At 40.0% G+C, this 21569-nt stretch overlaps 1 protein-coding gene across 2 annotated transcripts in view; it reads right to left on the bottom strand.

The window, feature by feature from the left end:
• The window catches only part of AKT3 (AKT serine/threonine kinase 3), a 139322-nt gene extending 119947 nt beyond the window's left edge, over positions 1 to 19375 (bottom strand). For both annotated transcript variants that reach the window (XM_081123965.1, XM_081123966.1), the window contains exons 1-2: positions 19279 to 19375; positions 10368 to 10524 (exon numbers count right to left, since the gene is read on the bottom strand). In XM_081123965.1, coding sequence (XP_080980091.1) covers positions 10368 to 10413 — 46 coding nt within the window. In that variant the 5' untranslated portion in view covers positions 10414 to 10524; positions 19279 to 19375. The remainder of the gene's footprint in view (positions 1 to 10367; positions 10525 to 19278) is intronic.
• Positions 19376 to 21569: the final 2194 nt, after the last annotated feature.

Raw genomic sequence — 21569 nt, 5'->3', positions numbered from 1 at the left:
CTTTTCAGTCCAGGCTGACAGTGTTTCTGCCAATTCAATCTTCTTTAAAAGAAAAAAAAAGGGGGGGACAGAGAAAGAAAAAGGAAAATCTTCGTGAGTCTCCTGTGAATCTTACTATGGTTTACTCCTTTATGAGATAAAGGCCACATCCAAAAGTCCCTTTAAGTCCCTCTGCTTCTTGAAGCTCTCCTGAGACTGCTGAGGGACAACTCTCTAAATGTCCTTAGAACCCCTACTCTTTGACTAAAGAGTTCTTGGAGGGGACCTCTCTGAGGTCTTCAAGGATTTTCAAGCTTCATCTGTAGACCCATGTTTAGAATGTCCTGGATTTTCTCTTTCCCACAATCTATTTCTTAATTTCAGCAACACCGGTCATAGGAAGAGGCTAGGATTTTCAAACTTCACAGGTCCTTGCTCGCTCCTTTTTGTTTAACAGGACTTCCTTTAGTGGACCTCTCTCCTGTTACATCTCATGTATGAGCAGCAAGAAGGAACCAGGAGTATCATCAACATTCTGCTTAGAAATCCCCTGAGCTAGATCACCTAGTTCACTGTGTCCATTTTCATACTTCCCATGTTACTGCAGATCACAGAGCTGCTAAACTTTCTGCCACTACAGAACAAAGATTCCTTCCTCAATTTTCCGGTAACATTTTTCTCACTTTAAGCTCTCACCCACAGCCTTCTCAAAGGCTATGAACCTTCTACTAACAGCCTAGTTAAGGCTCTTCAGGCTTTCAGTGATGCCTCCAAATCTCTTCAGCTTGAGGTCTGGAGTCTAAAACACTGGCATCCCAAGTCCTTGCTTGAAATAGTAACTGTTTGAAAACCCAGTTTGCTTCAAAAGCCTGGTTGAAAAGAACAGCTTTTCAGTTTCTTAAATTATCTTCTATTATGTACTTACTTGAAAAAATATTCTAAATTGTATGCTAGGATTTAGTCAGGCCATGAAAGACTGGACAATAAATATTATAATCTTCCCATTTCACTGACATCTACTTTAAGATGTTTTAAGAAAATCCCAGCTGTGTGAGTGTATCTCATACTGATTCATTCATTCAACCTTTTTAAAGGGCTTACTAAACCCTAGGCATTAGAGTGGCAGAGATGAACAAGAAAGCTATGGCACGGAACTGAGGGCAGATAAAAATTTTATCACTCCCCTAACTCTTCCAGGATGTCAACCCTGCCTCATCTGTGCTCCCACAGCACTTGGTACAAGTCTCTATTTTTTAATAATAATAGTAATGGCAGCTGACATTTATGAAGCACTTAGTGTGTGCCTGGCACAACTCTAAACCTTTCACATGATTTAACTCAATCCTTACAATAACCCTCAGGAGGGAAGTAAAACTATCACCATCTCCATTTTACAGATGAGGAAACTGACTCATCTTAAGTAGTGTTTGCCATCCACTAGCCTGTAGGCTCCATGACAGCAGGTGACCTGTTTCTTCAACCTCATATCCTCCCTAATCTATAGCACATATTTTTCTATAATTAAATAAAGAAATTAGTTTATCCAAGTATTAGAAATGAGCACGCTCATTTCCTTTACGAGGACAGTCTCTCACTTCTCACAAGCACAAGGTGGCAGATAACACCTTCTGGACCCAGGAGAGATGGCTCGGGGCTAATATCTGCAAAATACTGACATAAGATAAACGTTTATCGACTCATTGTAAACACAACTATTAAGACCTAAACTTTTATAAGCAAGCCTAATTTGAAAGTAATATATTTTATTCAGTACCATTTTAACGCTGAAACCCATTAAGATCACAATGACAACTCCAGGCACCTGCAATTTAAAAGTCATTTTAAAGAAGTCAGTGCAGAGGAGTAAGAATATAAGGGGTAGTGCCCATTAAAATATGTGGATGAAAAAAACAAATAAATAAAGGACCTAATACTTTGAACAATATAATTTGGGTATTTTTAGCTGACCCAGTATAATCTGGGTTGGTACAGTTGGAATCATCAACTACAAAGCCTGTGACTGCCGGTTTCATTACATACTCCGATTTAAAAACAGAAACAAAAATGGACAGACTACAAACTCACCATCCTCAGATCACGGGCTAGAAACTGAAATGTGCATTCTGCAAGAATAAATTCAAACTGAGGATCACTTTACAAACATACCTCCTACTTCACTCTCTCTCCAGAACACCAAACTATTTGTTTAAGGAGTACAAGCTTGATTCTCCGGGGACCAGACAAATTGGCTGCATTTCAGAATAATCTCCACAGGGCTGAATTTTAGAGAACGCTTGTGGGCCAGATTTGCAATCTGACCTCTAGAAAGGCCACTGTCTGTCCTGGAAATCTGATTGGAAGCTGAAGTACAAACATAATTATAGATATCAAAACTGTTTGTGGCAGACACTGTTGGTTGACGAACATGACATCAGTTCCTAATTTTCTTCCCCCCTGCACCTCCCCCTACAAGGACTGAAAGCCAGATACTGGCTTTCTCACCGGGGACACACAGCCCAGCAGGACGTGAAAGGAAGTGTGACAGTGAGCTTCTGAGAAAGCTGCTGCTTTCCTAATAAAGGGGACAGCGGGGCCGACACTGGGCAGCTCCTCCCGTCTGCCTGGGACAGGGCTGCCATTCTGAAAGCCTGAGGCAACAAGTGTGAGAATGAAAAGGGCAACCAGGTGAAGGTGGGGCAGTGGAGAGCGAGCTGGAACCTCTGAGGCTCTCCTGCCCGTCTCCTAAACCACCAGCCCCTGCCCACCCTACCCTCCTGCAGTGAAAAAAGGAAACGTGTCTGTTTTTTTTGTTATTTTAAGCAGAATGCCTGCCTCACTGATACATTTACAACATGTAAAGAAGACGGTTACAATTCCTTCAATTTAAAAAGAAGTTATAGTACTTGTAGAAATTTAAAAAAAAAAAGTCATACTGATGCCAAATAAGTGACAGATTATACCCAGGAGGTCCCGGATATTTCCCCTTCATAATATTTTTCTGATTATAAAAGTAATATTTTCACTTTATAACAAAATACAGGAAAGTACAATAAAGAAAAAAACTCATTACCCAGAGATAATTGCTTTTAATATGCTGGTTACACATAAAACTGGGCTTTTTCATTTTAATAAATTGGGACCGTGCGGGATATACTTTATTATTATTATTAACTAAGATATGCACAAAGTAATAATTCAGTAACACGTGAAAGAATATAAGACTTAAAAATAAAAGTATCTCTTCCACCATTCACACACACACACACACACACACACACACACACACACACACACACTCCGTTCCACTTCTCGAAAATAACCACTTTTAATGCTTTTGGCACTCTGACTCTGTTTCTTAATATATCATCTGGAACCACATCAAATGACTCCTCACTGTGAAGGTGTGAAACTGAGTCCCCCCTTCGCCCTTCTTCCTAATCTGTATTACTTTTATTTTCACGTTCAGCTTCCCTAGCGGCTGATATTATGATGTCGGAAAAATGCATGAAGCTTCTGTTTCTTGAGCTGTGAATTTTAGCTGGAAGGCCACAGCTCTGAACGGCGCAAGATAAGGGCATCAGTGTTCTCTCGGTTCTCCTCTTGTTGTTTGTTTTTGAAAGGAACTTGGTGTTATGGCAAACACTTGCAGTCATAAAGTTCAACCACAGGATTAAAATGTGACTGTCATTCGGTCTTACCCAATCCGGACTGAGAAAGAAAACAACAAAAGCGGGGGTACTTGTTGCTTTGGCACTAGCTCAGTTAATTCACGAAAAAGTGTTGAAGGTGGGAGAAGGGTCTTAATGAAGAAAAAACACAGAGAGCGGCTGATCGAGCCCATAAATCCTACCGTGAACTGAAATAAATGGACACAGGCAGACACAAAGGTTTAAGCTACGGAAGGTGGAGCGCGACATTCAGGCCAGACAACAGGACAGCGACAGAAACCGGCGGCTGACCTGGTCCCCAGGGGTCAAGTCCATGCTTTCCCAACGAGATGAGAAACGAGGCAACAGTGTCCACGCTCACAGTTTTATTCAGCATTGTCCCGGAGGTCCTAGCCAGTGAAGTGGAACCAGAAAAATTAACTAAAGGCATAAGGAAGGGAAAGGAAGGAACAGAACTGCGGCTCTTTCCTTAGATGACTTGACCATCTACATCAGAAATCTCACGAGTGACTAAATTAATCTGAATGGAGCGAGGCTGCAGGATACAGAGTCAAAACACAAAACCCAGCTGTTGACTGGGAAGGGGATGTGTGTGTGCGTGTGTCCGTGTGTGCATGCGTGCATGCGTGTGTGTGTGTGTGTAACAGCGCCTTTACAAGTCTGTAACTCTGCAATGCACATGAAAGCTTATCATTTGATGGTTCTCTGCAATTCGTTTACTTGGTTAAAATTTTCAAAGCAAACTAACTGAAAGTCTAAGAAAAACAAACTTCACATGGTAGATACATTCAATCTCAGAGTTTTAATGTCATTACCAACCGGCTTAATTTTCCCATGTTTCTTCTCCACCTATCACGTCAACAGTCTAAGCGGCTTCTCTAGCGTATCATGTGGCTGTACAGTCACTACCCACAGCTCTCCGCTCTCTATGGAAAATGCTCGCTGCGGAGTAAACAGGAAATCATATGGTCATGTTCTTTTTCCTTAATCACTTCATAATTTGTTTCAAAAGTCACTTCGTGAATAAAAGAAGAGTAAAAGGGACACAAGTACATACAAAGTGAAGGGGAAGGAAAGGCCTTTGCACTTGGATGAGTACCCCCAAAACTGCGCACTGTGTTTTCTATGACAACATATAATGGGCTACATCACAACAATCACATTTGAAAACATAACTCAGCTTACAATCTTTATGTTACTAAAGCGTGTTTTGCACAGTGGGATTAAGCTGTTTTGTAAGATGACTCATAGACTTACAAAGTTTGAGCTAGGGGTGACCAAACTCTAACCTTCTCGTTTATCTAAACAAACCAGTTCACGGACTGTAAGACAAATATAATGCAAAGGGCAGTTTACAGATATCCCTGAATTGGAAACTGGAAGAACAGGCAAACCAACGGCATAAGTTCTTTGAAAGCACAAACTGGTTACATACACGGACTAGAGCATGAAAATTCAATCTGTTAGATATTAATACAAGAAAAAGTGTAAGAAATTAACACGTGATGCACGCAGCATTTTCATCAATCAAAATGTTTTTGATGATAAAACCACCTTTCAATCGGTACCAATTTCAAAACAATTGGTACCAATTTCAGAAAGATTATGGGTTGACTAGAAATACATTATAGATTTTAATGTGTTATCGAAGAAAAGGCTGTCTGCACTGATGAGAGACTACATACTTAGGTTTTTAAGAAACAACACTATTAAGCAAACAAAATTTTGTAAATTACAATAAGCCCTTGATTAATATTATTGCTATCTACGCAATTCTATAACTTAGACCTTTTAAACTGGTTGAACTTCATTAATGCAGTAAGTTTCTTAATAGCAAATATTGCCTCGAGCTATAATGGAACAAAATAAGAAAGCCACTCTGACACCTAGTTTAGAGATATCGAGTCACCTTATGGGCTGGTCTCAGAAGGGGATAATTTCACAAGCGTTTCATGTATATGGAGATGGCTCCTGTGCCAATGTGCAGCCAAACTGCGAGGTGCTCTGCTAGGAGCCCCCCCAGGAGAAAAATGCAGCCAATGCTTTCCTCCGTGTCTGCTGCATTAGATTTCTTTCACTGTCATTTTTGGCATCAACAATACTATGTCAATGTCTTATCTCAATTCATACTTACCAATTTGCAAGTGCTCCAGAAAAGTACAGGAAAAAAGGTTTCCCTACGCCCGGCCGGGGGTGGCTCAGCGGTTGAGCGTCGACCTAGGATCCAGGCGATCGGGGTTCGATTCCCAGTCAGGGCACATGCCCGGGTTGTGGGCTCGATCCCCAGTCGGGGGTGTGCAGGAGGCAGCCGATCAATGACTCTCTCATCACTGATGTTTCTCTCTCTCTCTCTCCCCGTCTCCCTTCCTCTCTCTGAAATCAATAAAGATATATTTTTTAAAAATAAAAAGGTTTCCCTACTATATACTGCTAATAACAAAGTTACAGAAGCATTGATGCTACACAATATCAATAATTATCTTTAAGTCTTTTTTTCCCTTTCCTGGAAGATATTTTCTGAAGAACAACTTTAAAAAAAGTATAAATCAAATGAGATTGTATCTGAATAGAAACTAAGAACTGATTCAGCAATACCAGCTTCAGAAAAGGACTGACTTTAAAAGTACAGGCTATAACTTTTGAAAACAAATACCCTTCATTAATAGTTTAGTGGTTGCAAAGCACTCCTCTACACACATAATCTTGTAATACTTAAAACCACACGGTGAGGTAAGAAGGCAGATATTATCATATATATTCCTAGATGAGTATACCGAAGCTCAGGTGATGATAACAATCTGCCCAGCGTGTTTACAATAATAATGTTCTTTTCAAAGAAATCCTTTACATCAAAATACAGCCAAACACCAACAGATAATATAGTGACATTTACACAAAATTATTATCAAAATAATACTGAAACCTCTAAAGGAGGTAAGTTAAGACCGGTGGAAGAAAAAATGCCGAATTTGGTTTCCCCTAATGTTTCACCTAATGCTTTCAAGAGTGCAGTTAAACTCTGTCATCACAAGTCCTCTCTCGGGGAACCTAACCTGCTCCAAGTATAGGAAAAATACATAAATTGTAAAAGCAGACAGAGGACGTTACCAGCAACCCCAGTCTTTCATTCACAAATATACCCAAACAGGGATCATCAGACATCTAAAGAAAATTACCGCCACCAAAAATAACACAAAATAAATTGACGGAATTATTCAAAGAGGAGAATAAACTTAAAAATAAAATCCATTCAGCGTCCTAAGAAGAAGATCGTTAAGTAAGTAAAATAAGAGCAGGTGGCCATAACCTATAAGGAAGTCCCAGGAATATAGAGTAATAGCTGAAATAAAAAATTCAATGAAGGGCTAGAATAAAAACTCAAGGAAATCTCCCAGAACGAAGAGAAAAAACAAAGACATGGAAAAATGAAAGGAAAATTTTAAAACAGTGCATTGATATGGGAAATTAAAAAAACAAAAACAAAAACAAAAACATAAAAGAATACAGAGAACTTAGAAGGGTTGAAATAATAAAAGAAATACAGAAGATTTTCCAGAACTAAAGAAAGACATAAAAGTCTGCATTTTCAAATGGTCCGCCAAATGCTTTACAGAATGAATTACCAAGGACTACAACTCATCCTCCTTAAATTTCATAATCATAAAGAGGCACCAACACAACAAGCTCCCAGAGAACAAAACAGGCTGCCTACAAAAAAAAATTCTTCACATTAGCGTCAAACCTCCTATCAATAAAACTGGTTACTAAGAAGTAATGGAATGCAATCTTCAAAATTCTGAAGGAAAATGATTTTAAGCCTGAATGCTATACCCAGCCAAGGTATGTACCAGCTGTGAAAGTGAAAAGGGCATGTGCAAAACACCGTGTTGACAGGCACCCATACGCACACTCTTTCTGAAAAGATTACTTCAGGAAGTACTCTAGAAAACTGCAAAATAAATCCAAAACAAAAAGAGAAAAGACATCTGACAGCATAGAACTTATCCAAGGATGCAATTAAATAGCATGATTTTAGCTGAGCATCATACCCACATAAAAAGGCAATTCATATTAGAACTTCAACAAATGCATACTTTGATTTCCAAGCTGGAAGACCAAGTGATATTACAAAGGCATACACTCTTCTACCAAAAAGGGGGAAATGTGGCAATTAGAAAATCCAGGAAAAACAGTTATAGCCCAACTAGAAGCCAAACCAAAGTATGTTATCTTGAGTGCCAATAGCATGTAAGAAATCCTTTTGTTCTCTATGGATCCCATCACAGTCATCATACTACTTTGTTCTGTAGTTAGTATTATTTACATAGCATAATATTGATTACTGCTTTTCAAAATCAACAAGTATAACTATTAAACCTTGAAAGTATCAAATAAATGTTATAGCTGACACAGGTTGGAGAAGAAATGTAAGGGACTCAAGGGAAAGAATGTGAGGGGTACTAATTTTTCTTAACTCATAAAGTGGCAAGATTATGTCTAAATAATTTATAGAATCAATGATGCAAGAGCTAGAAGTTCAACCATAAATTCCAAAAAGAGAAAAAATGAAGACAATAAGTATTAAAAGTGAAGCTGTTCATTTTTCACAGTGGAGATATACTAGATTATTTAAGATGAGTGAAAATAAAGTTTAGCATATTATATATAAAATTGGGGTAATCAGCAAAGAATTAGCAATACAAAAGGTCTAAAATGGTTACCTCTAAGGAGAGAAACTAGTTGGAAAAGGTAGAGGGTAGAAAGATTTTTACTTTTCATTTTATAGCCTTGTGTATTATCCAAATTCTTATGTTTATAAGACTATTACTTCCCAAAATTAATGCGCACATGTGCATATACATGTGCTCGCGCACACACACACACACAATCACTAGAATTTTCTTTCCCTAACCAATGCAGGAAAAACACCGATAAATTCTTTTTATTTTTTCCCCTTTTTCTGTATCTCATGTACTATATACCAACCTCCTATAATGGTATTTCAGGGGAGATACAATTAATTAAACAGACTCAACCACGCGAAACCCCTGATAAAATGTGGTGATAGCAACAGCTTACATTTAGTTAAAATTGCCAAAACACACCCACATCCATGATCTTATTTAAAAATACCTTCCTTCATTCAGCACTGAAATCTGAAAATTCTTTCCAAATTTCCAATATGAGAATAGCATAAAAGAAAATTAAACTGAACACAACAGTCCACCACTTTGACAACAGTGGGCAGTTTTGATAAAGTTAAGCATACACTTACCATATGACCCAGCAATCTCATGCCTAGGTTATTGCCCAAGAAAAACGAAGACACATTACACAGACATATGCATGCAAATGTTCGCAGCAGCCTTATTTGTAATAGACAGAAACTAGAAAGAATCCAAATGTGCAGCAACTGGTAAACAAATAAACTGTCACATGTCCAGAATTTCCTCGGAATATTACTCAACAATGAAAAGGAACAAACTAATGATATACATAACATAGATGAATCTTAAAAAGTATCATGCAATCGGAAATTTAGTCAGACTCAAAGGACTACATATTGTATGATTCTACTTATATGAAATTCTAGAAAAGCAAAATTATAATAACGGCAGATTAGTGGTTACCAGGGGGATGCAGGAACGTTTTCGGGTGATTGGAATGTTCTATGTCAGGATTATAGTGTTTGCTCCACTGTTGTACAAATTTAGCAAAATTTAGCAAAGTGTACACTTAAAACTGTAACTAACTCAGTAAGGCTGACTTCTAAAGGCGGAATAATACATAATCACATTTAACTGCTGGCAACAGCTTTTCAGCATAGGTATGAACCACAGACCTTAAAAGAATATTAAAATCACTATTTAAGAGGCAACTTTTAACCAGAAAATAGATATATAGTAACTTGAAAGTCCTGAGAATGAAACAGCCCTCATCCTACTCAACTTGGCCACGTGGATAAACAGTAGTTGCCTGGCAACTAGTCCAAACTCTAGATTTCTAATAAACACATTGATCACCTTAGCAGGTGATCTTGTAGAAGATAAAATACATTTTACATTGAAGAGTTAGTTCTTCCCTTTAATATTACACAAGTATAATACTGCATTGAATTATTTAGCTGAAGTGGGAGTAAACAAGAAGTGCTAAAAGTAGATCATGAAAAATAAAAACATAAAATTAAACATAAACACAAACCCTTTCCTCATTTGGTCTTTTACTTCAGGACTTTACTTACCTACCCATGAGACTGCTGAATCCATGAGTTTGTGGGTGAACCCTCCTCCCCCTTTCCTATTTTAAGCCCTTCCCCTACCTCCACCCAAACTGGCTTAATATAATTGAGTAATTTTACTTATGTTTACATGTCTTGAAATGCATACAAGTGAGACACTTTTTCAGATACGAAATCATTCTAAAGATTTCTCTCTGGATTGCAGAGTCTGTAGACAACACAGAAAAACACAACACGAATTTTCTGTAACATACATGCACACGACACACCAGAAAGCCAAACTTGATTATAAGTGATCAAAATCAAGAATTACAAAGAATTCCTGAATAACAAGCATATTCCTAAATATCATTTCTCTCTTACTGGACATAGTATGTCAGTTTACTTTGTTAACAGCATCAGAGAAAGTGCCAACTTCCAGGACACCGCCAAGGGTTAGCACACTTACCAACCTGATGATTTTGGTTTTGTGGAACACTTACCCCTCTTCTGAACCCAACCTTCTTTCACAATGGTAACATCGCTCATGATGGCTCCCCTCCAGCCCCCAGCTTGGAGAAATGGGACTCTGTGATATCAGCTTTGGGGTTTGGATTCTCTGCCGCTGGTGCCCTTCCCACTCTCTAGTGATGACTCAGCCTGGAAGGAAGTATTGAAGAAAGAATTTCTTTTTTTTTTCCATTCTTGCAACTCACACAGCAATAACAAACAACTAATTCTTTGTAAATGTCTTCAACTGGCCTGACCTCGCTTAAAAGTCTAGCTCTTCAAACTGGGGGACTTATTTATGAAATAGTTGTATCATGAATGCACATCCCTGGTCTTGTGACAGATTTCAAATGATAGTGAAACTTTTTAACCTAAGAGGTTGCAATAAAAAATGTCTTAAGAAAACCACTGTCATACCTACACAAATAATACAGAAAATCTGTTTGGTGATGTGTGTTTGAGCTGAAAGGGAAGAGAGTGAAAGTTGAGTGGACTATAAGTAAATCTTCATCTATGTCTAGTTTCAAAATCTCTGTAAATTTAAAAATAGTTATGGGAAAGCGATTGCGAATGTTTTTAATTGGTGTATTTTATGTAAAATCCCATGTGCTAAGAAACCAACCTTTAGGTATGATCCCTCTGCCTTTTTCCAGGAAATATTTTAGGTTGATTACAATAAGTAAGCAATATAAAATCAATTATTTTTTTAAAGTAGACAAAGTGAAATGGAATATGAAAACGTAAAAAAGTGTGGAATATTCAAAATGTGTCAAGAACTCATACAGGCACTTAAATCTATTATTCTCAGGTAATCTTCACAGCAACCTTACTATTAACTCCATTTCACAGATGGGGAAACTGAGGTTCACAGAGATTATGCAACTTGACCGATTTGAACACAAAACGATGGAGCCAAGATCGGAGCCCGGGCTGACCCCACGGCCTGCATTCTTTGCTCCAAAACTGTTACCTTAAATCAGCAATTTTCAACCTGGTGTGCCGCGGCACAAATCTATATAATTTTATTAATCAATGTCACCCCAATAAATTCAATGTAAATAAAATATGCAATACCTGACTATTTAGTCAGGGGCACTGACCTCTTTCCCCTTAGACTATCAAATAAAAAAATCACAATAGCCATCCGGTGTGACTGAATCAAAATTATACCTACTTTTGTTGTCAGATCAGCCAAAAATATATTTTTGGGTGTGCCACAGAATTTTAGTAATTAGTTTATATGTGCCACGAGATGAAAAAGGTTGAAAATCGCTGCCTTAAAGAAAGATAAAAAGAAGCCAAAGTAAAAGTGTATGTATTTGTGAAAGATGGGCCACAAATTTAGCACAAGCTTTCAGGAAGCAATGTAAATAAGGAAACACTATAGGTTTCAATATTTACAGTACCCATAAGTAGTTTTAGAAAGAAAAAAAAAAAGAAGTTGCTCAGAAGGAATATAATTCTTCCTGTGACAAAAATCTGCAATTTTTCCCATGGGTCTTTACAAGACACCTTCTAGTGCAAAAAGCAAAGTCCTCAAAAATATCCTCCCACGTAAGTAGCAATGGGTTTTACAAGGAAATTTCTTATTGTCGCTCTCAACCTAAAAAGGGAAATACCAAGATAAAATTAAGTGAAAGCATTGCCACAGAAAGGGACCAAAACGTGGGCCAGGAACACAGGTGTAAATTTTAGATAACCAAAAAAAATTGATACATGGACTAGATAATATACTGTTTTCTCAAACTGGGTTCTGATAAATAGGGCCTAGCAGTAAGTAAAGGTTAGACTCCTTGGCTAGTACTAAACTGAATTACAGTTCTTTTCCCCAATGCAAATTAAGTGCAAAGCCTAATCACTGAGCAGTCAGGAATCGAGACTAACTACCTGAGGCTCGATAGAAAATGACCCGCGTTGTGCACCCTGGGGCTGCAGGCAGAGCCTACAGGGAGGGCCAGGCCTGTCCTCAACACCATCAGGCTCTCCTACTGTGCAGAGCCGAAAGGGATATTAGAACCTGGGTGTATTTTCCCGAAAAACGTTTGACAGAATATTAAAAGAAATTCTGGGGAAATTCTATAAACCATGTCTTCCTCTTGAAACATTAGTTAACATATTAAATATCTCAGCATATCCTAAACTTATTTGGACACACAGGGCTCCCCCTCCCCCCCCTTTTTTTTTTAGTAACATGTATTGATATCCAGAGGAACACACTTTGGGAAATGCCACAGGATGCGGCCACAGAGTTCAAGACAAGACCCATTTCACTATTAAAGACAGGCAACAAACCAACCACAAAACCCTTCAGTAAAGAATCCAAAGATCATTTTAATTTCATTTATGAAACTCCCTAAAGACCTCAACATGGTGAACTGGCTACATAATCCATATGGAGCTAGACAATGAAAGGGTTAGCTCTACATAAATAATTATAAGGAAGTTAAACACTGGGCACACTAGCACAAAATTATGGCTAAAGAGGAGCTGCCCTGCAGACCTTCTCTTTGGTAGTACTGAAGCAAGGGGCCTCATATCCATTAAAGCAATTCTCGGTTCCTCACTATAAAATTATATAACCTGGGTAAAAGAAAATTCACATCTTAATTATCCTGGGATTAGAAATGGAAGAGATCGGGGATCAACACTTAGTAATGACCAAAAACTAATACATACCCAATGAACATTTAAAATGTGTATTTTCCTATTTAAATAATTTATATTACCCTAATAAAAAACACTAGAGAAACAAAAGTATTGTCAAAATTAATTTTATTGTTTTAAGTGGACATTTCATTTTAAGAATCTTAAAGCTAAAAGAGACCTTCAGTTTACAGCTGAGAGAAGATTCAAGACAGATGAAGTGACTTGCCCAAGGTCACACGGCTACTTTATGAGAGACCCAAGACAGAGAGCCAGGCACAGGCTCTTCCCCCAGCACCGCCTCTTCAGTATAAGACAAGATACTGCAATAAGCAGATCAGCCCAAAGTCAATGAATTTTATTTTATAAAGAAACTTTCAAAAACTAGTATTTTAGATAAAAAATGTTCACTGGTGCTTATATATCTAGATTAAACTGTCAAAATGTACGTTAAATCAACAAGACAAATTTATCATCTCCATGATGGCCAGTGAACCCCACACATTTTAGAGATGGCTTTATGCATTCGCATCTTAAACTGCTAACAGATTCTACCCATAATCATAGTTTTCAGCTTTAAAAATTGCGCCTGAGTCTCTACTGACCAAAATGACACATTCTTTAAACATAACTTAAAAGACATTCAAAGGTATATACTACTCCAGAATTATGATCAATACATTTGGAACAAATGCTCTTTTGTGTTTAAAAACAATGCTATGAGCTCATAAGCAGTAAACTATACTCTTTGGTTTAATTTTCCTGCCGTGGCAACGTTCCTGACCCTGTCACCTGCACTCTTCGGCTCAGTCTCCCACGTTACTAACACTGATCTGCAAGTTGATGAGTTTGCTAGATTTTAAGGATGTAACCTGTTTCCGAAGGTACAGTGAACTTCACCTCCCCCTAACAGTCCTAACTTCTCTAGAAGTTCATCCGATCCAATGAGCTTTAGCAGACAAAATTGGGTTTATTTTTCTTTTAAACCTACTTCATTAAACATTTCATTGCTGAGTAATCTAATTTTTCCCATTCTTAGAAAAAATTTCACACAAAATCCTTGGCAGATTCAATTTAGAATTTACACAAAGCGGTTACAATAAAGGTACTTTTGTTCAGACTATCTGAGAATTTGATGATGATAATTGTACTGAAATTGTCATTTCATAATTTAAAAAACATTTTCACATCTTTTACCTCATTCAGTAGCATTATTAGTAGTAAAACAAGTTGACAGTGCCTGACACATAATAGATGCTCAACAAATATGGAATAAATCAGTGCATAAAACAAGGAATGAAGATTCAGCCTTAATAAAGAACAGACTACACAAACTAATATTCTAGGTCAACTAAGAGAATGGTATTAAGCCTCCTTAAAACCAAACCTGAACCTGGACTTTATGGAAGCACCTACATAGAATTAAAATTATAATACGTGTTCATTCCTATTCATTGAAGTACATTTCCTACAGACCCCCATTAATTGTAAGGACTATCACAGATTAAAATTACCCTTTCATTCTCAGCATTTTTGACATTTTTTGGTTGAGATGCGATGCTCGAGTTTCAATTCCCAAACAAATCAAGCATCAACACTACCCAAAATTATCCATAATGGGAAGAAAAAGAGAGAAAGGATGGCATATTCCATTAATGATACTTACAAGGCTATATTTAAGATACTTGTTTACTTATGACGACCACCCAATTTTAAGCAAAAATTAAACTTTGTCAAACATCTTGTAAAAATAGCATTCACTCAAGAAAACATGTAATTAATATACATATGTTTATTCAGTTAATAAATATGTATTGTCTACTCCGAGACAAGGCCTGTATTAAGTATACAGGGAGGCAAGCAAAATAAAGCATTTCAAAAACTTTTCCAAGCCTTGAATAATTTGCTATCAACGTGCTTTCACATATATTACCTCATTTGCCTCTAAGACCAAGTCTATGTGGTAGCTACTGACTGCATCTACAATTCTGAACCGAGGCAAACTGTGACCAACCAGTAATGACATCATTTTCTTTCTCACAGCTACCGGTACAAGTTAGTGGCAGGAAACAAGAGTGACCACATGCAACTCAAGGCTCCTATCAGGTGGGTGTGCTTTCTCCCCAGCAACATGAGAGGAACTCTCAAAAATACCTACAACACTGGAGAATAGTTCTCAACATTTTTTTTCTGTATCAAACTATCCTTCATAAGTCCAATAAAGCCCAATGTTCTCAAATAAATTAGAAAGTAAATGCATGGGTTGGCAAAAGTAGATTTACAGTTGTTTGTATGGAAAAGACAATAATTAGTAAATAACAATACAAAGATAAACTTTTGCATGCTCACAGCTGTAAACCTACTTTCGCCAACCCGTTTAACTGTGGCATCACAAATAAAATTTTAACAGAAGACTAAAAGTAGGGTGACAAAGTTAAAAGGCACCTCAGCAATTCTTTCTTATAAATAAGAGCAAAATTCATAAATTAATAATTTCCTATGATACTTTCTAAGTTAAAACCAAGGAACAATTCTATAACACAACTTTTTCTAAACTATAAACTTGGCTCTGATTAATATTATGTAGAGTACACTTGCTCTGTGCCACAATGTTTTACATACTTTAGATATGCTAGTCACACTGAATTAATGAGGACAATTCATGTTCAAATACAACAGAAGGTTGCTACTTTGAAATACACATTATGGTCAAGGGTAACCGTAATATAATTTTACAGTATTCACCTAGGTACAAGGAACAGGTGGAACTAATATATGCCATAAGTGCAAAAGGCCATATAAAACTTTTCAAAGGATTTGAGGGAAAGGAAAAATACTGAAGTGGAAGGGAAATTCAAGGCAACCTGCTCTACACTTCAAATAACTCTACAAGCCAGTCTGCCCCTTTCAAGAATTATAATCCTGTTAAAAACATAACATACAGGGAAGTGAGCCACACAAATTATATCTTTCGAATACCTTTCCTCTCTTTAGAGTACAGTAATACACTTTGTGGATTTCCTTAAGAGTCTTTAGCTGTAAATATCTTCGCTGAGTTTTACACTATGGGCAAATACCTGAATAAGCTTGGGCAAGTTTCTGACTTTCACACAAAATGCCACTTCTTCAATGCTGCCAATTCTTAACAACCCACTTTACAAACTTTGAAACGTACACACAAAAACATAAGGCACTTCCTCCCTCTTCCCTACACCTGCTTAGGGCATTTAAGTGCCACTTCAACCAACATAGTTCATCATTAGTCAAATAAAAAAGCACCCTGTGGCCCAGCTGGGTGGCTCAGTTGGCTGGAGCACCGTCCCATACACCAAAAAGGTTGCGGGTTCGATTCCCGACCAGGGCACATACCTAGGTTTCGGGTTTGATCCCCGGTTGGAGCACGGGTGGGAGGCAACTGATCGATGTTTCTCTCTCACATTGATGTTTCTCCCTCTCTCTCTCTCTCTCTCTCTCAATTCAGTAAACATACCCTCAGGTGAGAATAAATAAAAAGCAACCTGTGCTGAGTGAATACTTACTATTCTAATGTGCAACGAGGAACATGCCTACTGGATCCCTCTGACTCCTCCAACACGGGGCAAGCTACTGACCAATTTCCCCCTATATTTCTCTTGCAAACTGTGGCTTGTCCCTATGTGCAGGCACCTAGAACAACAGGGGCAGGTAGAGGGTTGCTGCTAAAAGTATTCTGGTTGCACAGTTGGCCATAGATTTCCAACACACATGTAAAATCCTTCTAAACTCTGCCCTGGGGACCTCCCTGATCATAAAATGGAAAAAGAAAATTCACACGTACACACAACAGCAAATTGGTACATGGTCTATTAAATGTCAAGAATCAGACTGGCAGATTTCCCCACCAATTAAAATGAGTCAGCATGTAGGTATGGTACAGTAGGGAGAGCACTGGACAGGCCAAAACACTTGGGTCCCCACATTCCCAACTCTGTCCCACCCCGAGGGGTGCTAAGGTCCCCGAATTCTCTTTGCCTCTATTTCCTTAGCCGTAAAAATAGAGAGAGAGCATTAGCCTAATTCCAAATAGCTCTACAGCTCTTCCAGAGCTAATATTTATGATTTCTCAAGTTCAAATCTACTCTCTTGCTCCATTTATAAACGACATCTGAGCTAACAATATTGTGATCGCACACGGTTCCTGTCCACAAAAGTCTAAGATACTTGGGAAGATAAAACATTCAAACACCAGCTCCACTAAGACAAAACTTGAACTCAACTCCAATACTGAAAAAAACCATCTTCCTCCCCCTCCCATCTTCAGCCCCATGAATATAGTCAAAAGATATCTTAATTCAGGGGACAGAAATTCTTATCTGGAAGTTTTCTAGTGATCTCTTCTGGTAAATCTTTTGACTTTCCCCCTGAATATTAGGAAAATATACCTATTTAGATGTGTAAAATATCTGCAGTTGGCAAGAAATATGAAGAGTACTGAAAACAAAAAAAAACTGACAAGCAAATCCACAGGTCATAAGCACATATTAATTTCTCCATCAACTACTATTTGAAGGAAATATATTTACATCTAATACACTGAAAGACTGATGCTACAAGGAAATATGTAAACATTTGAGGCATTTAATTCAGCGTCTGAAATAACTGAAATGAAAAAGGGTGTTATGGGTCAGTCAATATATTTTACTTTTGTTTTTACTACATCAGCTTGATTTCTGAGAAAACTATTTATACTAAGTTATCGAAATTCAGCACTGTTGCTGTGAACTCTAAAAGGTAGAAAGAATTAAGTAAAAACACTAAAAGAGTTTCAGAATGAGGAAAGTTAAAATGAAATGGATTTTTGTAATGCCAGAATAAGTGTTTTCTCATGTGAAAATCACTTTCGAAAATGTAGCAGGGGCTGTCATGAAGATTAAATGAACGTATACATACATGTTGGTGACATGTAGCAGTGCCTGGCACATGGCAAGTGCTCAGCAGGCACTGGCTAGCATTAACTCTGCACTGAATCTAGCTCTATCACACGTGAAAGACCATGATAAAATAACTAAGTTAACATCAAGTGATTCAGGGCTATCTTTGTAGACTACAGAACAGCACATGCTGTAGGAAGAAGAATTTCAATACTGCTGCCAACTCTGACACCTGGACAGAACAATTCTAAATAATTTTAAATAACAAGTTTAAATAATTTAAATATTCTAACACAGATCTATAAAAATTAACCATGTGCATTAATTTTTCTATTAATTTAAGAAAGTTAAAAATGCAAGTCAAATTACAAGATTTAGTCCCATAGACTTAGCCTTTCCATGATTTAGTGAATTATTTTTCAACTTAAAGTTGATATTGACTTAGTTTAAGTTGTATGTCAGAGTACTTTAGGGTTCTGCTTTGGACTTTTTTTTTTTTTTTGTCCAAACAAAATGAAATGGCTTCTTTTTCTGTCTCTCATGTTGTTATTCAAATTTAAATGGTTTCAAATGAAATATTTTCTAATACTTGACACTTAATCTCACTCTAAAGACAAGATCCTATCAAATCACACTAAAAATCCAATTAACACCTTGTTAACAATGATTGCTTTATCTTCCCAAGGGTGAACTCTTGAACCAAAAGGTATAACAACAGAAAGAGTGTAGCTACGCTTTGGCAGATATGCAAAGTTTAAGTAAACTCTAAACTTCCACAAAATCAATTTGTAAAATAGGTTCCTCTTTTTAAAGAAACCCAAAGAGTTGGAAATTTCCATTGAATTTCTGTAAGAAAACCTCTCACATGTTTAAATCAAAAGCTAGAGTTGAAAATCTTAGATCCCTACTTTGCATGACTCTATGCAAAGTCCCAAGATAACCAAAATATGTTTGGATTTGCAGTGATCTGGAAACAAATTCTCTTTCTAACAGTAGTGATCTCCTGAATAAAATATAAATGAGGAAAGTTTTTAATGGAACCAGCTGCTATCATGTTTGTTGAATGAAATCTTATTTAAAATATTTTAGTCATAAACTTACGTGAACGTTGTAAAAGTCCAAAGCAGAACCCTAAAGTACTCTGACATACACAACTTAAACTAAGTCAATATCAACTTTAATTTGAAAACTAAGTCACTAAATCATGAAAAGACTCAGTGTATGGGACAAAATGACAACAATTAATAGTTTCGTAAGTTATTTTGCAGAATTTAGATTTTTTTTTACACACTGTAAGCAAACATGCTACCGCAAATACACAGTAAAATACACAGCTGAAATGAAAACCTACATTCATCTCAGTTCCGATGTTGTCTCATTCATGTGATATATGCATTTCCCTCACTTTACAAAGAAGCTCAAGCCAATCAAAGATACCGGGGTCAACCCTAGTGAGAAAAACCAAAAGCAGATCTTCAATACAATCTCCTTGGTAAACTTTCAGAGTCAAGATTACATATTGTCAAAAGAAAGAAACCCTACAGTCCTGATTATGTACAGGGTGGGGCAAAAGTAGATTTCCAGTTGTAATGCATGAAACAGCTAATTCCTGTGCTGTATTAGTATGTATTATTATTTTCTATATGAATAACTATATATGCAAATAATTGTGCATTTAATCATATACCTTAGAAAACTAGGAATTTATGAATAAGTCTTTTAATAAGTATTTTCATGTTTTAGACAACCACGTCCTAAATATATGTATGTGTGAGAGTGTGTGTTCTGTGTGTGTGTATTAGACAACCACCTCCTGGAACATTCATATGCATTTAGACATATTTTGCAATGACACTCAAGTTCTGCAGACAGAGTTTCCTAAACCATCTTTATTGGACTCTTCCACCTTTGGCGTTTTTCACCTATTTCCTAACAATGTATAATCTACTTTAATGAGTTTCCACCAAAAAATAAAAAACAACCCAGTGGTTGTCTAATGATTTACATAGTGTACTGAAAGGTGTATGACCAGGCTTTTCCAAACTATGGAGCGCACACATCTAGACTGATGATCTGAGGCAGGTGGCAATGTCCTAACTGCAAAATGTCATACCCTCTGGCTTCAGGGTGACCGTGGGAAGCGTGACCCCTGTATGAGCACCAGCCATGAACCAGCAGCTTCCTAGGGCCCACCGCTCAGTTTCTTTGCAGACGTTCTGAATTACAGACTCCTGGGCTGCCAGCTCACCGCCACGCCGGGGAACGAGCCGGTGTGATTTTTCACAGCATTATTTTGATGGGAGACACGTGAGCATCCTACCCTTGACCTACGGCTAAGCGATGCCTCTGCGTTCAGATCAACAGTGAACATGGGTCTTGGAAACCCGGCCCTAGACAGAGCCCATCTGGCCTACGTGTAGATTCCTGGGAAATCCCAAACAAGGGGTGACCCCGCCTGGGAGTCGGGGCGAGCACAGCCACCGGCTAGGCTCCCCCCGGGGGCCCCGAAGGGCCGGGCGGGCATCATGGCCGATGCGCCGCTGCGCAGGGGCCGGGGAAGGGCCGGTTTGTTTACTTGCAGCCGGGCCGCCGCCCGCAGCGACGGCAGCACCGGGGCCGCCAGCCCGGCATCTTCCGCGCGTTTCTATTCTTAGCACGCGGCTCCCCGGCGGATCAAAACCCACTACGATGAGAAACGCAGCCGGGCGCGGTACCCTCCCCCGCCCCCCGCGCCGCCTTCCCCGCGCGCCCGCCGCCGGCCGGGGGAGGAGGAAGGGGACCCCGGGGACGCCGGCGCATCCTCGCCCTCACCCCACCCACGCGCGCAGCGGCCCCGGCGCGGGAGCCGGCGGGCCCCCGCCCCCCACCCCCCACCCACCCACCCAAACACCCGGACACCGCGGCGGGCGCCCGCGCGTTACATAACCGAGCCGCCGCCGGGTCCGAGCCCGCGCCCCCTCCCCGCGCCGCGCGCCCGGCGGCGCCAGGGCCCCGGCTGCCCAGACGCGCACGGTCCCGCTAGGCCGGGGACACCCGGCCCCGGCCCCCCGCGCGCCGCCGCCCCCCGGCTTCCCCCGGAAAGCGAGGGGGTGCCCGTGTCCCCCGCGCCGGGCATCCCCGGCCTCCGCGCCCGCGCCCGCGCCCACACCCAGAGCCTCCGCTGACCCAGCCCCCGCCCACGCCCCCGGCGCGGTGACAGCCCAGGCGCCCCCGCCCCCCGCCCCGCCGCCGCCCCCCGCCCCGGGGAGGCCGGGAGGGAGGCGCGGGCCGGGCCCGGGGGGCGCGGCGGCGAGGCGGGGAGGGGGCGCGGGCGGGGGCGGCGGCTGTTACCTGCAAAGGCGGCGGCGGCGGCCCCGCAGCTGCTCGGGCGGCGGCGGAGGATGGAGCCGGGGGGGCGGGGGGAGGAGAGGGGGCGACTCGGGGGTCCCCCCTCCCTCCTCCTCCCCTCCTGTCCTCCCCCCACCCCGCAGAGCCTCTGGCCCCCCTGGAGCCCGGAGCGGCCGGCCGAGGGCAGGCGAAGGGCTGCAGGGCGGGAGGGAGGGAGCCGGCCGGGCCGGGCCGCGAGCTGGCGCGGGAGGCGGCGGCGGCGCGGGCGCGGGCGGGGGCGGAGGAGGCGGAGACTACATGGGAATCGGAGCCCGG

This window comes from Miniopterus schreibersii (genome assembly GCF_964146895.1).
Source record: "Miniopterus schreibersii genome assembly, chromosome: 21".
In the NCBI taxonomy this organism is placed as follows: domain Eukaryota; kingdom Metazoa; phylum Chordata; class Mammalia; order Chiroptera; family Miniopteridae; genus Miniopterus; species Miniopterus schreibersii.
This window is presented reverse-complemented; position numbering and strand designations above follow the sequence as displayed.